The 17,125-nt window shown below is 51.4% G+C and overlaps 1 protein-coding gene across 1 annotated transcript in view; it reads left to right on the plus strand.

Moving 5' to 3' along the window:
• Positions 1-1,703, plus strand: part of VEPH1 (ventricular zone expressed PH domain containing 1) — a 77,997-nt gene extending 76,294 nt beyond the window's left edge. Inside the window, exon 15 of the mRNA XM_035566544.2 lies at positions 925-1,703. Within this exon, the coding sequence (XP_035422437.1) occupies positions 925-1,161 (237 nt within the window). The 3' untranslated portion in view covers positions 1,162-1,703. The remainder of the gene's footprint in view (positions 1-924) is intronic.
• Positions 1,704-17,125: the final 15,422 nt, after the last annotated feature.

Here is a 17,125-nt window from a genome sequence, read left to right on the forward strand (position 1 = left end):
TTCCCAGAGTCCCACTACAAACCTTCCCTTCGTAGAAGTAACCAGAAGGACAACATTTGCTCTGCGTAAGCGATTGTATGGCCAGTGGGTGAAGGGGCAGAATTAGAAAACCAAAATATAAGAGGTCTGAAATGAGTCCAGACTCCTGGAAAACGGTGGTAAACTCCTTCCACAGAAATGTGCCTAGGGTACATTCTCAACTTTCTTTAGCAACTTGAGGTCAAGTGCTGTGTGTCCATGACATAACATGAAGGGAGCAGATCGGTTTTGCTAGGCAGGCATCTATGTCTGAAGGGCTGCTCACGGCGTGCAAAGTTCTCTTGGTACATGGGGAATTGACACTGCTTGCCTGCACGGTGGGAGCAGAAAGGTTTTGGAAAACCCACCTTACTCCTCTTGGTAAAAAGCATAGGAAGCTCAACAGGAGAAACCTGAACAGTCTTGACAAATCAGAGCCTTGTGTTTAAACTTCTCATCTGGAAACCACAATTCGTATCTGTTTGATGAGCTCACAAATCTCCTGCAGGAAACGTCTGTGACTTTGTGTAACCATCTCTTACACTCCCTGCATCACATTCCCACTCTTACCACGACGCCAAGATTTCACAGATGTACTACTTTGTACATTTTCAAACCACATTACAACTGAGCTGTGCCATGTTCCCCGCTCCCCACTGAAAAATGCCAACTTCCCTCATATTCCTGGGCCAGACACAAAGTATTTGTTCTGTTGTTACAACCAGTACAAGGAGTTGCTGCTTCCCTTTCTTGGGGAGAGCCTGAGAGAGGGGACAGCTTATCACTCCTTAAGAGACAGAGCTGTCTCCTGTTTCTCAAGGAAATAGTGCTGGATCACCTGTCAGGACGGTGGAAGCTGTACTGCATGAACGTGGTTTTGTTTGTCTTCCCCGCCCTGTGTTTCAGAAAGACGACCCCGACGACTGCCCCATCGAGCTCAGCAAGGTGCAGAGCGTTAAAGTGGTGGCGAAGAAGCGCCGGGACCGCAGCCTGCCCCGGGCCTTCGAAATCTTCACGGACAGCAAGACCTACGTCTTCAAGGCCAAGGACGAGAAGAACGCGGAGGAGTGGCTTCAGTGCATCAACGTTGCCGTCGCGCAGGCAAAAGAAAGGGAGAGCAGAGAGGCCACCACCTACCTGTAGGGCTGCTGGCACCTCCAAAACAGGGCAGCTGCCTGCAGACTGCTCGAGGGGAATTTCCCTGGCCCCGGCCAGCTGCTGGGACGTGGGAAACTGGGGGGAGGCTGTTGGCAGGGGCCAGGGAGGCCGTGGGGCAGCGCGGCAGCTTTAACACTACCGGGGGACCCAGCGCTGCGCCGTGTGCTGGTGTAGACGTAGCTTGCACATCCGCAAGCAAAATGCAGGTTTTTCTTCAGCCTAATTGCCTCAAGGCCAGGAGACGTGGTCAGAAACAGCCCGGCCCTGGCCTCCCAGCTCCTGAGAGATGAGGTCTCCGTGGCTTTGAACACTGCCGAGAGCATTTGAGCATGTATGGGCTTCTTGCGTTCCTCACTCGCTGTCCGTCTGTGAAAAGATAATTTTCCCTCTTATTTAATCTCAATGTACCTTTTTACTGTTTATGTGCCCATGAAAAAAAAAAAAATCATAGTTGCTTCTTCTTTCAGATCTGAGATGGGGCAATTTTAAAGGTTTAATAGTGCTGAAAAATAAAATTCTATATTACACGTTTTGCTTTTTCCTCTTTCTCCTGCTCTTTCCCCTATTTGTAACTGAATGTAATTTAAAAAATATCTATTTCCTTTTTTTTTTTTTAATTACTTGTCTTCACTGTTCTGCAAATTTTCAAAATGTCTCCAAAACTGAAAAATGTCCAGGTATTTTGTTGTTGTTGTAATTCCAAAAGTAATTCCAAAGTGGAGAAAGTACTGCAGAAAAGATGGAAAGCAAAAGAGGAAAGGAGGGAAAGGAGGGAAAAAATTAGAAGTCTGGAGATGAGGAAATTAACTTGGAGATCAAGGCTGAGTAGATATAAAATCTTAAATTTCCCAATCTGCCTAAAACCTAGAAAAATGTATCTTTTGGAAAAAGATGTTTCCAAAAAAAATTGCCTGTAGTGATTTAACTGACATCCGGACCTTCTGTTCATCAGGAGAGCCCACGGCATCTCAGAGAGCTCCTTGCAGAGCATTGCCGGGCGGCCGCTGTTTCTCCAGCGGGGTGGGACAGAAGTAACGCCTGCCTCTGAATTCACAGCCCGATCTCTGCACCGTCCTGAACAGTCGCAACTCTCCCGGTTTCATGTGAGCTGTTGCTGCTCAGCCGTGATCCCCATCAGGAGCTCTAATTTGGTTATTGGGACAGACGTGGTGTTGGGAGCGGAGGGTGGGAAATAAAAGCAAACCAGCTCAAAGCTGGTTGGGGCAATGTGATCTGAGGAGACCAGGCTCCAAAAGGGGCTTTCTGGTGGCAGGGACGACGGATCTGCCTGGTGCCACCATGCTGCCCGCCCTTACTCCTGATGCTGCTGTTGAGAACTGACCATCCAGCCCGGGGGGCCCCGCCAGCACCCAGCTCCTTTCTTGTCCAGCTCTCCATGCGTTCCCCAAATCCTCTGAGACTGAAACAAAACCAGCAAACCCTTCCTGATGCTCTCACAGTCCTTTATCGACTGCTGGGAGTTCGTGTAAGTTGACTTTGTTTTTCCGGAGGGTTCCCAGTCCTTCTGCGAGCTGGTTCCTCCCAGAGCCGAGGCTGGAGCCACCTCCAGCCCTGCTGACTGCAGCTCCAGCTGCAGCGTGTCCTAGCCCTGCTTCAGCCACGCGTCCAGGCACGCTGAGCAGCTGCCTTGGCACCTGTGTCCCGGGGGGTCGGCGAGCCTGGTGTGAGGAGAGGGTGTGTTATTTCCAACACCCCCATTGTCCTTGGCAAAGAAGTCCCGATAAATCACATCACACCGCGTGCGACTGGGAACAGAGCAGCTGGTGAAGCATTCCTAGGTGATGGGAAATCAGGGAGGGCTTCAAAGGCGGCCACAGGTTTGCGGATCTAAGCAATCAATCTGCATCGCCGCTGGCGGTGTTGGAGGGGAAGGAGAAAACCGCTGCATGCTGCCCCTGCAGTGCCGTAACCAGCTCCAGACTCCCCGAGCGTCTCGGCTCTCTGGGGAGATGCTCGACGTGGTCCAGTTCCTGAAAATTCCCGTAACAGCTACAAGGTGGAGATGAGTGCTGGATCATCAAGTGCAGCAGTGATCAGAACAGCTCTGTTAAAGCTAGTCACCCATCTAGTCATCAAGGGAAACCAGCTGATGGGTTTCGGTAAAGCTTTCGAAACAGCTTCCCCTAGGATCCTACTGGACAAAATGTCCAGCTTACAGCTAAACAAAACCATCACACGATGGGTGAATTGCCTGACTGGCAGGGATCAAAGGGTAGTGTTAAATGGGGCTGCATCGGGCTGGCGGATGGTCACCAGTGGGGTCCCCCAAGGCTCCATTTTAGGGCCAGTCCCTTCAATGTTTTTATAAGCGATTTGGATGTAGGACTAGAAGGCGTTTTGAGCAAATTTGCTGATGATACCAAACTGGGAGGGGCTGTTGGCTCTGTTGAGGGTGGAAAGGCCTTGCAGAGAGCTCTGGACATTCGGAGAGCTGGGCGATCACCAACCGCATGAAGTTTAACAAGAGCCAGTGCCGGGTCCTGCACCTGGGACGGGGCAGCCCTGGCTATACGTACAGACTGGGCGATGAGACGCTGGGAAGCAGCCCCGCAGAGAGGGATCTGGGGGTTGTGGTTGACAGCAAGTTGAATATGAGCCAGGTGTGTGCCCTGGCAGCCAGGAGGGCCAACCACATCCTGGGGTGCAGCAAGCACGGCATCGTAGTCCAAGCCTGTCGGAGTTTAAGAAGCGTTTGGACTGTGCACTTAGTTACATGGTCTGAATTTTTGGGTGCTACTGTGTGGTGCCAGGAGTTGGACTCGATGATCCTTGTGGGTCCCTTCCCACTCGGGATATTCTGTGATGCTATGATAAGCGTAGGAGAGTGATCGCAACAGCTCTGTTAAAGCTAGTCACTGGAAGTACCGACAGCCTGCCTGGGACCAGTCAATCCAAGCAAGTCTGGTGGCATCGGTGTAGGTCACATCACTGGAGCTCAGGGGCATAACAGGCTGGCCAACAAAACATCCATAGACAAGATGGGCTGCATTTCCTAATCTTGGAGCCACGTTTCAGGCTGCTACCTATGCATCAGTTTAAGGCACCTGATCACCTGTGCGTGCATATGTAGGCAGCCCGCAGGGTGCACACACTGCGACTGAGAATCCAGGGTGCTGCTGAGTGATTCCCATGCATGAGTGTGAAACTCTGATACAGGACAAGGCTGTGGCTGCTTCACCTGCTGCCTCGGAGCTTTGTCATCAGCACTTCGCTGTCATCCATCCCTTACGTCCTTCCTCTCAATCTCAGCGTGATTGAAACAATATGGAATGCATAGCTGTGTTGTTAGAGACCCTGGGTTTTGTGCCAAGAAATAATTACATAAAATAAGAAGCTTAGCCACACTTCTCCTGTCTTAAATTAAAACTTGGAATAAAATAAAAGAGAAATTCAGCTGGCAACTTATTCTAGTCATCCTCCTAAAAGGAGAAACACAGAAATCATCAATCTAGTTATGATGAGAGCAAGAAGATTTAAAAATAATAAATAAAAATTAAAAAAAAATAAAAATCCCACTGTTGCAAGATTTCTTCTTGAACAAATATATAAATAGCTTTTACTGGTTCTTTTCAAAATGACATGTATTGAAACTTTATAAATCTGAATAGCCGCTGCCCTCTGACCAGGGCACACTCCGGCAGTTCCCGCTGCGTTGCCCCAGTTCGTTTGCTCCTCTCTGGAGCCACCGCTGCCCGCAGGGGACAAGGCCAGTGTCCCAGTGCCCTGGCGCAGGCTGTGAGGTCCCTCTCCGGCTGCAGGGCCCAGCACAGCATCGCTGCGCCTCTCTTCCAGGAAACCGCTCGCCTGCCGCCTTGCGCAACGCTCAGCACAGAAGATGTCATTCTCACTCTGCTGTTGGGTGAATTAACCTTTGCTGAAGGACGCCATTATTCAGGAAGTGTTTGGTGAAGGAAAACAGCCTTCGTCTTGCGGCGAGAGGTGCAGCAAATACTTTCCAAGCCCTGGCTGTACGGGATGCTAAAACCGCCAGGCACAGCCAGCACTGCGCTCGCTCCTGACCCACTGAGGGCAGGCTGGCGGCGGCGCCTGGTGGTGGGGCCTGATGGTGGCACTGGCCCCAGCATGGCCACGGGATGTCCCCGGGGGCTGCAGCCACCAGCGGGGAGAGCTCCCAGCCCGCACCAGTGCCCTGCAGCCCTTTGCTGGCCGGGAACAGACCAGGGCCAGATCCCAGCCTGGCATCCGCGAGGAAACCAGACCCGACGCCGGATCTGGACGCTCCCGAATACCAGCAGTTCCCAGGTGGAACCCAGTCTTACAGATGAGTGTAGTTTCTCTAGGAAACGTACTTCTTGCAAACACCGTCTCATCTGAGCATTTTTGTGTAAGGAAATAATCCACTTTTCTGTGGGAGACTTGGTGTCCACCAAGGTAGCTCCATGACACAGGGTGTGTATGACAATGAATGGTATTTAACTATTTTTCTGTTGTTCATAAGCACATAGTGCTTCCTTTCAAATGTATTTATTCCGATATTTTCTGAAAAATCCTGCTGCTACTTCCTGGGCAGTTTGCAAACAGCAGTTTCTGGACACTTTCTGGTCAGTTCGTACTGCTTGGCCGGGGACGGCTCTGTCCCAGCAGCATGAGCTCAGCTCCCACAGCCAGCCGATGGCAGCGTTTCCCACAAACCCTCCTGTTAAATCCTTCTTTCCTCCATAGGGCCGAACTGACCGAGCTTGAAAATGAACCTCAGAAGGCCGGGACATTTGCTGTGCTCCAAAGTGGGCACATTCCCACATGCAGCCGGCCCACGTGGGTGCAGGCCAGGCCGGAGCCTCCCCGGGCCCTGTGCTCCAAGGCCCCGTGCTGCAAGGCCCCGCGCTTCCACGCCCGCAGCCCTGCTCGGCAGCGTTTCCTAGAAATGGGAGCCATAGGTTGTACTCCGAAGCTGCCTTCCCAGGGCTTGTTTATGAGAGCTGAGCCCGCTTCTGGGAAGTTTTCCAAGGAAAGTTTACCCTACGATTCCTCCCCTGCCTCCTCAAACAAAGAGTTCTCCAACGCGTTTGACAGGAACAGAATAAAACAGGCGATAAATGCTTAGGTATTGCACACAGGCACCGCAGGCGCTGTGGGTATAAATGGAACAAGCTGGACTTTATTTTTCACTCCCGGATTTTCCAGGTTTTCTGATCCCACAGGAACAACCTTGCCTGCCTATTGTCGACAACTCATCTAACTCATATTGATGCTGATGACTAATCCTGCGTGGCTAAAACCCTTGGCCCCAGTGATGTCAGACACAAACCTCCTATTAACTCTAATAGGGCCACAGTTTTACCACGATCACTGCCTGTCTTAGCCTTACCTTCGAAGCCTCCTCCGAACACGGTGATAATGGGACCTCCAGCACCAGCTGCCGAAACAGAGACACTTCCCACCCTGCTGGGACGAGGGCTGGGCTGCCTCTCGCCCCTGCCAGCCTCGAGCATCGCTGTAGCTCAGCAACCCGTGGCGCTGCTCCACCGGGGACGCATCCACCCCAACGCAGCACCGCTCGCGCTCGGGGCAACTGCGGTGCTCCAGGCAGCTTCCCCCAGCCAAGGGGTAGAGATAAGCAGGAGATAAGCAGGTTTTGTGGTTATTGCCCTAGCAGAAACACGCCTGCACCGGTTAGGGAGTATTTAGATGCACCTGCAGAGGAAGTGGACAGTGATGAATTAGATGTCAAATTACCAAAACGTTGAGCTGGTTCAATTATGCCATACATCTCCCCGTTGTCTCATTAGGTGAAGAAAGAGGCAAAATCAGACTTGATGCATCTGACTGCTTCGCTGAAATGACGTGGAGCTTTCCAAATTGCCCCCATTGGGTTCGTCATGCCAGGAGCCCCGTGTCCTGGTGCTGGTCCCGGTCCCACCAGGGGATGTCCCCAATCCCGAGGAGCCCTGATGGGTCTCACGCAACCTCAGGGCACCTCAAGGGTTAGGTTTATTTGCTTCTGTAAGCGTGGATACTCTGGTATAAATTCTCTGTCTGTCTGCTGCAGATACAAAGCATTCGAAAGGTAATCCTGGAGTTTAATTAGCTGCAACTTTTAATACATACTGAAATCACTTGACATTTTTAGGACAGAAGTACTGTTTTGTTTAAGCAATAGCTATTGTTTAAGGGCCAAGTTTTGCCTGCTGGTCTCTGCCCTCCACTTCTGCTGGCTTTTCCTCAGCAGGGAAATCAAACTAGACATACGAGTTCTGTATGTCTTGTAGACAAAGCATGAGGAAATTAGAATCTGAGGGGTCTTTACAAATCAAACAATGCCTTTTGTTGCCAGTAACAAGCGTATCCAGCTTCCTTTCAAGAGAGTTAAAAAAATTACCCTCCTGGGAACCATCCAAGGCCACGCTGACTTTGGTGTGGAAACCTCGCCTGCGCTGGCAACCGCGGCGACAGCCCCGCAGGGCACCGTGGTGGCCATGCCCCATGCTGGGCTCACCGGGCCGAGCCCCCAGCCCCTGGCTGCATGGCCAAACCTCGGTGCCCTCAGACCCTGGAGCATCCCTCAAGCGCTGACAAGCTTCGGGTGCGGGTCTATGGATCTGGGTCTGCACAGAGCCAGGAAAAACTCACCCCTGAGGTGGTCGGGGAGCTGGTGGCACTGCCATCTGGGTTCATCCGGGGGGAGCGGAGCAGCTGCCCCCTCCCTGATTTCGCTGTCCAGAGCGTGGGTGCAGATCATCGAAAGGGCATGGCAACAGAAGGGACTGAGTGCCTGCAGGGTGGGAGCAAAAAAAAAAAAACCCTTTTCTTGTTACTGGCAGTTATGCATGGAAAATATGTGTGTCCGTAAGAGGGTTCTTTGTTTTGACAGTGGTTATTTTTTATTTTTTGTGGTGGACAACTTTACATACACAGGTAACACTTGTAAATGGGTACGAACACGCACTTGACGGACCCGCTCTTTATTTAAGAGCAAGCAGCGACAGGAGGCCATGTGTCACACGGCACAAAACAGACCTGTAACCAAAGATCTTTGGTTGCGGTTTGGGACTTCAAGCCCAAGTGAAAACATTCGTGGCAAGCGCTGTTGTTTTTCCTTTGAAGAATGTAAGTGCGAAAACCCTTTGCTTCAGTGCAGGTGGTGTTTAGGCAACAGCAGAGTATGTTTTTCCAGCTGTCCGTGCCTGTGCCTGAGTTTTGACACCGAGAAGCCACCGCCAGGTTTCCGACGGCCGTGCCGAGCTCTGAGCCCCGGCCACCGCGGCCCCGGTGCCAGCAGCGAGTGGCCGTGGGTTCGCTGCGCTCTGCGGCACCGTGCGCTGGTCGTGGAGGTGTCCCAGCCTGCGTGGCCGTGGTTCTGTTCTCTGGCCTCTTGACTTTGCTGGACCTTACGCCGTCCCATCTCCCTGTTCTCACACTGCCCCTCAGCAATCCACCATGGTTGCTCTTTGTTTTGAAGGGAAGTGACTCTAAAATGGAACAGAAGTTCAGAAATAAACAAAACCTGGGGCCACTTCCACCCTAGCCGTGCTTAGCTGACCCACCTGGCTCACCGGGACCCCTCGTCCCACCGCCCCGGCAGCAAGCCACCGGGACCAGCACTGGGATCGGGGAGAGGAGGAAGCACGTTGTCCACTGACACCTACGGGGTACGTCTTTAAAACATCGACTAAAACCCACACCACAAGGAATCAAAGGCGCTTTCTAAACATATCCCATGTGTGCACGGGACTGTGACTGCTCCGCTGGCTCCCTGCCGGGGGCCGTGCAGTATCTGTTTCATTGTATTTTCACCATATGCCTTGCAGATTTGGATCCAGCACAATATGTCTCCAGGGAAATCGAGCCCAGCCAGTTCAGATTGCCATCAGTTGGGCTAACAGGGACGTGGAGGAGCCCCACAGCACCCCTGGTTTGTGGCTGATGGCACCAGACACCAGTCCTGGTGGCAAGTCCCCTCGCACGAGGGTACATCTGTGTTCCTTGGTTGCATTCCTTGGCTGTGGACCTGTGGCCGTCCTGTCCACCACACCACCATGAATATTCCCAAAAAGCAGAGATGAGCCCTGAGCCCTCAGCAGAGTTCACTGAGCACCACCAAGGAGCATAGCTGGGTGGTTTATACCAAGGTTTGAGCCCCAGGATGCTTCATGGGGCGATGACAAAGGGTTGGGGAGCATCTTCCTTCCTGCTACATGGAAGAAGGAAGGGGCCCTGGGAACCTAGTTTCATCTCGCTCCATCAGCCAAAGTCATCTGGAGGCTAAAAGCAAAGGTGTGTAGGAGAAACTGCTGGGAGACCACTGAACCACCTCGATCATGTCTCATAATCTCAGGGGATAAATTACCAGAAATGGTTCGCTTTGCCTAATACACCATCGGCCACTTGCTGTTGTTTCTGCTTCCCGACAGAATGGCTGGTTTGCAGGCAGGAAAAAAAAAGAGATAGTTAGTAAATGTTGGCTGGGGAGAAACGTTTGTCCTGTGCAAAGTTATTGCAGCCGGAGTTCATCAATAGCTTGGTAAACACCTTGCAGCCCTCCAGATACTTTTTTTTGGCCAAACAAAAAGCAGCAAATTGAATAGGAGCTGAGTACTCAGAACTATTTTTGCAAACTGTTTCAGCTGTGTTGAGTGCATCACATCTGGCCGTATCCTGGTCCATTTAATCACTAATGAGAATGCATGTGAAAAACAGTCGCCTCTTCAAAAAGCTGGGTTCTGCTTTCGGGCTTCCCTTTCTGCTATCTATTAGCTCTCCACATTCACAGCAATTCACTTTCTCGCCGGCAGCCTCCCGCTGCTCTGATTGTCTTTGACAAGGGCAATGCAATGGGGGTGGGGAAGGATGATGGAAAACATTACGATTTTATCAGCAGCCTGTTGTACATACTATTATGAAATGAGGAATAAAACCCATGTGTAACGTATCAGGACTGGTACTAAACTCTAAAGCCCGTGAGCCTGTTAGCTGTAGGAAGGGCTGTGATGGGCTGGATCAATGGTCTCAGATGGGAGCCAGCTGCCCAGCATCCTGCCTCTGACAGCAACCAGTAGCAGATGCGTGGGGAGAAGGCAGGAGAAGACAGAGGTGGGGTGGCCCCTCTCTGCACCATCCTCTGCCTCCTCCAGATGCTTCAGGGCCCTCCCGCACTGGGTGCTTCTCCCAGCAGCACGGTGTTGCCGAATTGTTATGGAGCCAGCCATCTTCTCGGCCTCCATGGCATCCTGTGGAGTCCCACCGTTTAATTACGTGTTGTCTGAAGGTTTGGCAGCATGAGGCACCTGAGAGCACGTCCGTACTTCGGCTGCCCCCTGGGGATGTTCCTGCCCGCCACACTGAGCCTGGTGGGCACTGTGAAGGATTTTTGGGGCACGACACATGCGGGCCGGTACACGGCACGGCTGAGCCCCTGGTGCTGGCTCACTGATGAATAGTCAACGGGAAACGGACTCGAGATCGTCAGGCTTACCTGAAGCCCCACCTAAAAGCAGGACCGTGCTTAACGGAGGCAGCAGCAGGGCGAGCACCGAGCGCCGGGGACTGAGCTGCAAGCAGAGGTCACCCGTTGGCTCGGGGAAGGAGCAAACCTGCTGGCAGAGATGTCTGCCTGCATGCGGACTTGCCCCTTTGTTTGGCGGGGGGGGATCTTTAGGACGGATGTGAACGTTCAGGAGGTGTCACCAAAAAAAAGCATTGCAGAGCGGTCAGCAGCAGCTGGGAGCACAGCGAGCCTCACCGGGGTGTACCGGGGAGCGTCTGCTGGTGCAAGAGCCGGGCGGTGGCTCGGGGTTCCCTCGTCACGCAGCGTTTGGGGTGGTGAGACTCCACGTGGGCTCCGCGAACAGCAAGTGTTCAACAGGAAAAGTCCCCCCCAGAAGCACAAGGACCTCGGGTCCCAGCCATGGGTTTGCTGGGGGTGGTGATGAAGGAAGCCTGCTCTGGTCTGGGGCTCCTGGATAATCCAGCAGCGGGGTGCCGGCGTCGGTGTGCCGGCAGTGGGATGGCAGCAGCAGGGTGCCAGCGGCAGGATGCTGTCCCTGACCCAGGGCAGCCGTTCTGGCGGCACAGAGGCTTTTCCAAAACCCAGCACCGTGCTTGTGGGCGCCCCAGGCAGCGGCAGGAGCTGCCCTGGCTGCGCAGGGGAAGCAGGAGAGCGTGCAGTGGGTCTTTTTTGGCCGAGCCCTGCTCTGCGTGGAGCCTTGAATATGCGGCGAGTTACTTCAAAGGAGCCAAGGCCCTCCGGGAGGCCTCGCTCGGCTCCGGTCTCTGCAGGGAAGGAGCAGAGACGTGGGGGAGTGGAGCCCGCGAGACGGAGCCGACCTGCAGCTGCGCGCTGCTGGTGCCGACGCGGTGTGGGCACGGGAGGCAGAGCTGCCCAGGGACCTGGGTTACATTCTGACGCCTTTCAGCTGATCGAACCATTTCTGTTGAGATCGAGTGCAGTAAAAATAATGATTGTGGTAAACCGTGATTTTTTTTAATGTTTATTTTTGTAATGGTGTATGTCAACAGCCTTAAAAGGGGCCGGCTGACCTACGCTGATCACCTCCGTTGGGCCCATCACAACTCCAGAGCGAAATTCTGGCACTCTTCAAGGCAGCAGAGTCGGCACAGAGGTTGTTCTGCTTCAAAATGAAGTCAGAAAGTTTCTTCCAGATCGACTGATAATACTTCTGTATTTGAACCTAAAAATAGACAGGCTTCCCATAGTTTCTGAGACAGGCCATGGGATGCGTAAAACAGGGATGCTTTCTTGTCGTGATTCTTGCAGCATGATGTTGATGTGAGTTAGTGTTCGCTTTGCAAAGCCCTAACCTGGAGTTGTCTCTGCAGGACAGCATCTCTGCATGGGTGGGTGATCAACCCCCCTTCTCTCTACAGCGTCAAAAAAGTTAAATTAATAATTTTATTTTTTTAATCTGATGTAATCCACTCTGAGTACGGTGATGTTTGCGACCAATGCAGGATAAATGCAGGGTTTCCTTTCCGAAGTTCTCTGCTCAGCTTCCTACCCCCCAACGTAGACGATTTAACACCCTCTGCCACGCTCTGCTGCCTAGGTGGAGGCTCAGCACTGCAAGCTTCGCTTGTGATCGCTGAGCAACCCTGTGTCTGCGAAACTGCTGGAGACAGGCACAGGACGGTGGGTGTTGCTTTGATTTTCTGTTCACTTTAAAGTCTAGATTTTACCTGAGGTCGAACACAGGCGTTATGAAGTTTGGGTTCTTTTTTTGCAGTAAAGTGCTGCCTCCTGCTGGGTAAAAGGCACTACAGTGAAGCTTTTCTTCTGTAATTAGAAAGCGGTTTTCACTTGAAGCTTAGGAGAGAGCGTTGCAGAGAACACGGCTTTTCAGGCCCTCCCTTGTTTCTAACTCACTGGTGCTGGAAATAGCCTGGGGTGTCGGTATCTCAGATGCCCGCTGCGAGCCCCGCGTTTGTGTGTCAGTTTTCTCAGTGCTACGGGGCCAGGCAGCTTGTGGACAGTTTGGGGTGTAAATGGCCTGTGGTCTCTCAGTGCTGAAACCTGTGTGTGTTTAATAGCGCTGTTCGTTCCAGCAGTAAAGCAGACTCTCGCCCAGACACTGGCGGTTTAATTTCCTCTCCCTTTGCTGGTGACGCAGAAACAACCATCTCCTGCTGTTCTGCAGCACGGCGTCAGCCCGCTGGATGGCACACAGCCCCTGCCAGAAGCCCAGAAACGCAGCGCTCGTGTATAAACAGCGAAGGGAAGGGAGCTTGTGCTCACAGTTAACCTCACGGGAGACGCTAAAGGTTGACTAATAACCATTAGAGAGCTGTGTTATTATGATCTCTTTCACATGCTGAGACCATGAGCTATAGCATGAGCTCTCCCATAGCCCAGACCATGAGCTACCACGAACAGCAAGCAACATATTTCATGTTTTCTCATTACAGGTGTCTTTCTAATGAAGTCGGCACTTTACCCAGTGGTTTCTTTTGGTAACACCCCACATACTTTCTCAGCAGCGGTGCTGTTCTGCCTAAAGCAGCCCTGTGCTGCACAGGACAGGAGGATTTCACACTCCGCTGCGGTCAGTGGGCAATTTGCCACGGACCCGGAGCTCAGCGGGACTTCACTTAAATGCTGGAAGAGAGATAAGATCCCTGATGGAGGAGCAGAGGTGAAGACGCAAGGACCTGATGAACCTGCTCGTTCTTCAAATCTTTTTCTAGAGGAAGAGGGAAAAAAAAGTGTAAACCATCTCATTTAAGGTTAATTGGATGCTCCAGAATGGTCTAAAGGCAGAAAAAGCTGAATACAGTTCGCTGAATACAAACATGCAAATGGACAACGCGGTGAAAGATTTGCTTGGTATTTACATGAGACGAGGCCTTTCGGCACCGACTTTATTTGTCTGTAGGGGAAACACCTGGCTAAACTGATTGCGAGGAGATATTTTCTCGATGGTGCAGCTGCTCCTGCGCGCCTCCCGGATAGCGCTTCAGAAGACGGCCAGCCCGGCGCAGGATGTGGTTCTGCGGCCTCGGCGTGCTCGATGCTGCAGCACGGAGCCTCTCCGGGCTCACGAACGTGCTCGGCAGCGTGGCCTCCTCTGCTCCGAGAGCCCGGCTGCGGGGTGCCGGCGCTGGCGGCGGTGCTCTGGGTGGGTGAGAACGCCACCCGTCCTGCCGGGCCCAGCCCGCCCGTCACGCCGCCGCCCGCACGGCCCTGGGCGAGGGCAGCACACGCGGTGTCAGGGTTCGCAGGCTGCCGGTGTCCCAGCCAGGAGCAACAACAGCTGACATTGGACTTGGAGCAGCACACGGTGTCTCCATGTGCTGGCACATTCCTCGGGCTGCGTGCGCATCGCTCCCTGCTCTGAGAGAACAGGATAAGCCCTCACCGGGCACGCCGATCTTCCCCTCGCTGTCCTTTAAAGCTGCGGGCTCATGATGCAACCCCTAAAAATAATTTAGGCCTGTCCCTGTAGTGACAAATATCCTCCTGGATGAACCAGAGCTAAATCTGTCCTGCTGATGTCTGCCTGTCCGGACACAGCCTGTTCCTTTCCACCCCTCCGGTTGCTCGCTTCTGATCGCCCTGTGCTAGTGGCCCCGGTGTGATTTATTCCAGGCTAAGGCCCTGACCCTTCGCCATCAACTCAAAAAATGAGTGAAAGACACGTGCTAAAATTAGCATCCCAGTACTGCACAGCCTGATGACAAAATCTGTAATGCACTTCTACACAAACGCAGCATTAGGGAGAGAACAGAAGGCAAGAAACATTATAGTTGAGTGTAAGACTTGAAGAACTATAAGATTTTAGTTCAGCAGCAGACTTTGACATTCTAGATGATAAGAGTTGGGGAAAATAAAAAAGGTTTGTTTTTACACGAGGGTGATATCTGAATCTTTTCTTGATAAAGACTTTAAGCCAGTCACCGGCAGTAGCTCCACTGGCAAGAAATGAGTAATGCCAAGAGGAATGCCACTGAAACCAACAGAATGAGAGTTTTAGGGAGTGGAAGGTAATGAATCAGTTAATGTGAAACAGAGAAACCCTGAAATAAAAGGCTGTGCTCATAATTACGCTTCCGGTTTCACACCACGTTATTCACAGTAAGATCTGCAGGATGTAACTTACGCTCCTGAATTCCTCTTTTCTCTTTCAAAACGAGTGAGTAAGAGTTTAAAGAAATCACCCTCTAGGAGCATTTCAAATAATCTTTATTGTTTCTCTGGGCTGTTAATTTAGAGTCCAGGTGTACTATTTAAGTACCTACCATTCTTCTTAAAGTCGTAATTTGACAGAGTAAAGTGTTGTTTCTCCAGCACTGCCAGGTCTTGTGGTGCCAAGCTCTTTCACATTTAATCCACAATGGAAGTGTACGCGCAGTCAGAAGTCATGCTAGAGATAACACTTTTTTATCACTGAGATGACATAATTTTAGGTGCTCGGTTAATTTATCAGATTCAACATGAAGAACAGAAGCCAGTCTCCTAAAATATTTTGTTAAAAAAAAAAAAAAGACTTGTCGAGATCTCTACAGACAGCAGTAGGGAAGAAGGAAAGAGCGCTGTAGGGTGAAGCACAAGTGGGCGAGGGCGTGGATACCAAAGGGGAGCGGGACGGACACCGCAGACTGGAAGACGCGATACCCCGCTGTATCCAGCCCCAAGTAGCCACCCACTCGGACGAGCCGGGGACTCGTCCTTCTGTCACAACAACTATACCACAACAACAGTGCCTCTGTCACAACAATTGTGACGGCTGAAGGCAACAGCACTGATGCCATATCTGTTTGGGCACCAGTATTGCAAATGCTATACATGATTGTAGCCGGTTACGTGTGAACATCTGAAACCAAGGCTGGCGTTTTAGTGTCCACTTCGTGCCAGTAGCTGTCTGCACGCAGTGGGTTTAAAGAAAGAGCTTACAAATACAGCTCCGGGCCAAAGGGCACAGAGTTAGGTTCGCTAATGTACTCACTTCCATGATTCAACCAGCAATTTCTGATTGCCATGATTTTCCAGCAGTGAACTGGTTCCTGGCAACAAAGCACAAACTTACTAAAATGGCTTTGTTAACAGGCTCAAGCTGCCTACAGTGCGCATGTAGGTGTGGTGCTACAGCACGGAGGCCACGGGGACTTCACCTCCCGTGGCCGGTGTTACAAAACACAGCATTAATGCAACCCCACCTTACCGGTCCAGAGACATCGAGTACCGGCTCACCAGCTCCTGCAGACTGTTCTCTTTTTTTTTTTTTTTTTTAAACATGCTACAGCAAAACTTCCTGGCATTGCTAAAACTTCCAGTTGCACAACAGCTGTGCGGACAACACATTGCTCAACTCTACTGAATTAAAAAAATATTTACATAAAAAAATAATGACAAGAATTGTAAAGAATGGTATAAACAGAGTGAGCCTGTGAAAGAAAGAAAATGAAAGAAAATACACGCTGGTTTTTAAACCATCAAAGCGCAACTGGAAAACTGGAGCAAATAAAAACCAATACACCATGGGTGTGTGCATGAGCAGGGGAAAGAAAAAAAAAAGGCAGGCAAATTCCACTGTGATGAGTGACACCTGCTGCTTGCATGACTCTTGTTTTTCCTTCTTTCCAGACTTTTTGGCACGTATCGCTAACTGCTTTGAGAACGGAAAGAGCCGCTCACCTTCTGCAAATACCCATGAACCTGATATTCTCACCTTCAGGATTTGAGGGTTAGAGAACTGAAACAACCATGGTAATTTTTCCCCGGCTCCCCTTTTTATTATTCCTTTGATCTTTAGTACTTTCAGTGGTCTGTAAATTGGTTTTGCCATTGCAGAGACGCTTAGCACTAGCATTGTGTGTTCACTGGACTTCTCTTGGCTGCGCAGCGCAACACAGAGGCCTATTGGAGGTTTCTAAAAGACCAATGATCTTCCAGAAGTAGTGGTGGGCTTTTTGAATCTCTGTATATTTATTTTTTATTTCTTGGTGACTGTACAAGTACACGGCTACAGGGAGGGAACTTGTGAAAGGAACAGGAAACTTGGGTGGGCACACTAACCCTTCCAACTACTATAACCCATGCTGAGCCACAAAGAACAGCACCTCCCAGGACTGGGGAAAAACCAGAAAAGCAAATAAATGCTTATGAAAAAGCACTATTTTGGTAATAGGTACAGACTGGCTTTCAGAGCCCAAGCTACAAACGGAAAGGAAGGCTTACAAACATTGGACTGTGGACTCGGTGATCTCCACAAGACTTGTAAAACTTTGCATGTTTGCCTAACCGCCCTCCCCGTGACACAGGATAGGTGCCCCACCCGCCTACTCAGCATCTGCTGCTGGCTGCCCTCGGCAGCGGAGCCGGGCACAGCACCTCTGGCTCCTCCAGCACGACCCTCCCGTGACAGCCTGGCAGGCGGAGGTTCAGCAGCGATCTCTTGTCACTGATTAAAATCTTGGATCTGTATCTCTCCACAAATGTTCCTTCCCGTCATAGGTT

This window comes from Cygnus atratus, chromosome 9 (genome assembly GCF_013377495.2).
Source record: "Cygnus atratus isolate AKBS03 ecotype Queensland, Australia chromosome 9, CAtr_DNAZoo_HiC_assembly, whole genome shotgun sequence".
NCBI lineage: Eukaryota > Metazoa > Chordata > Aves > Anseriformes > Anatidae > Cygnus > Cygnus atratus.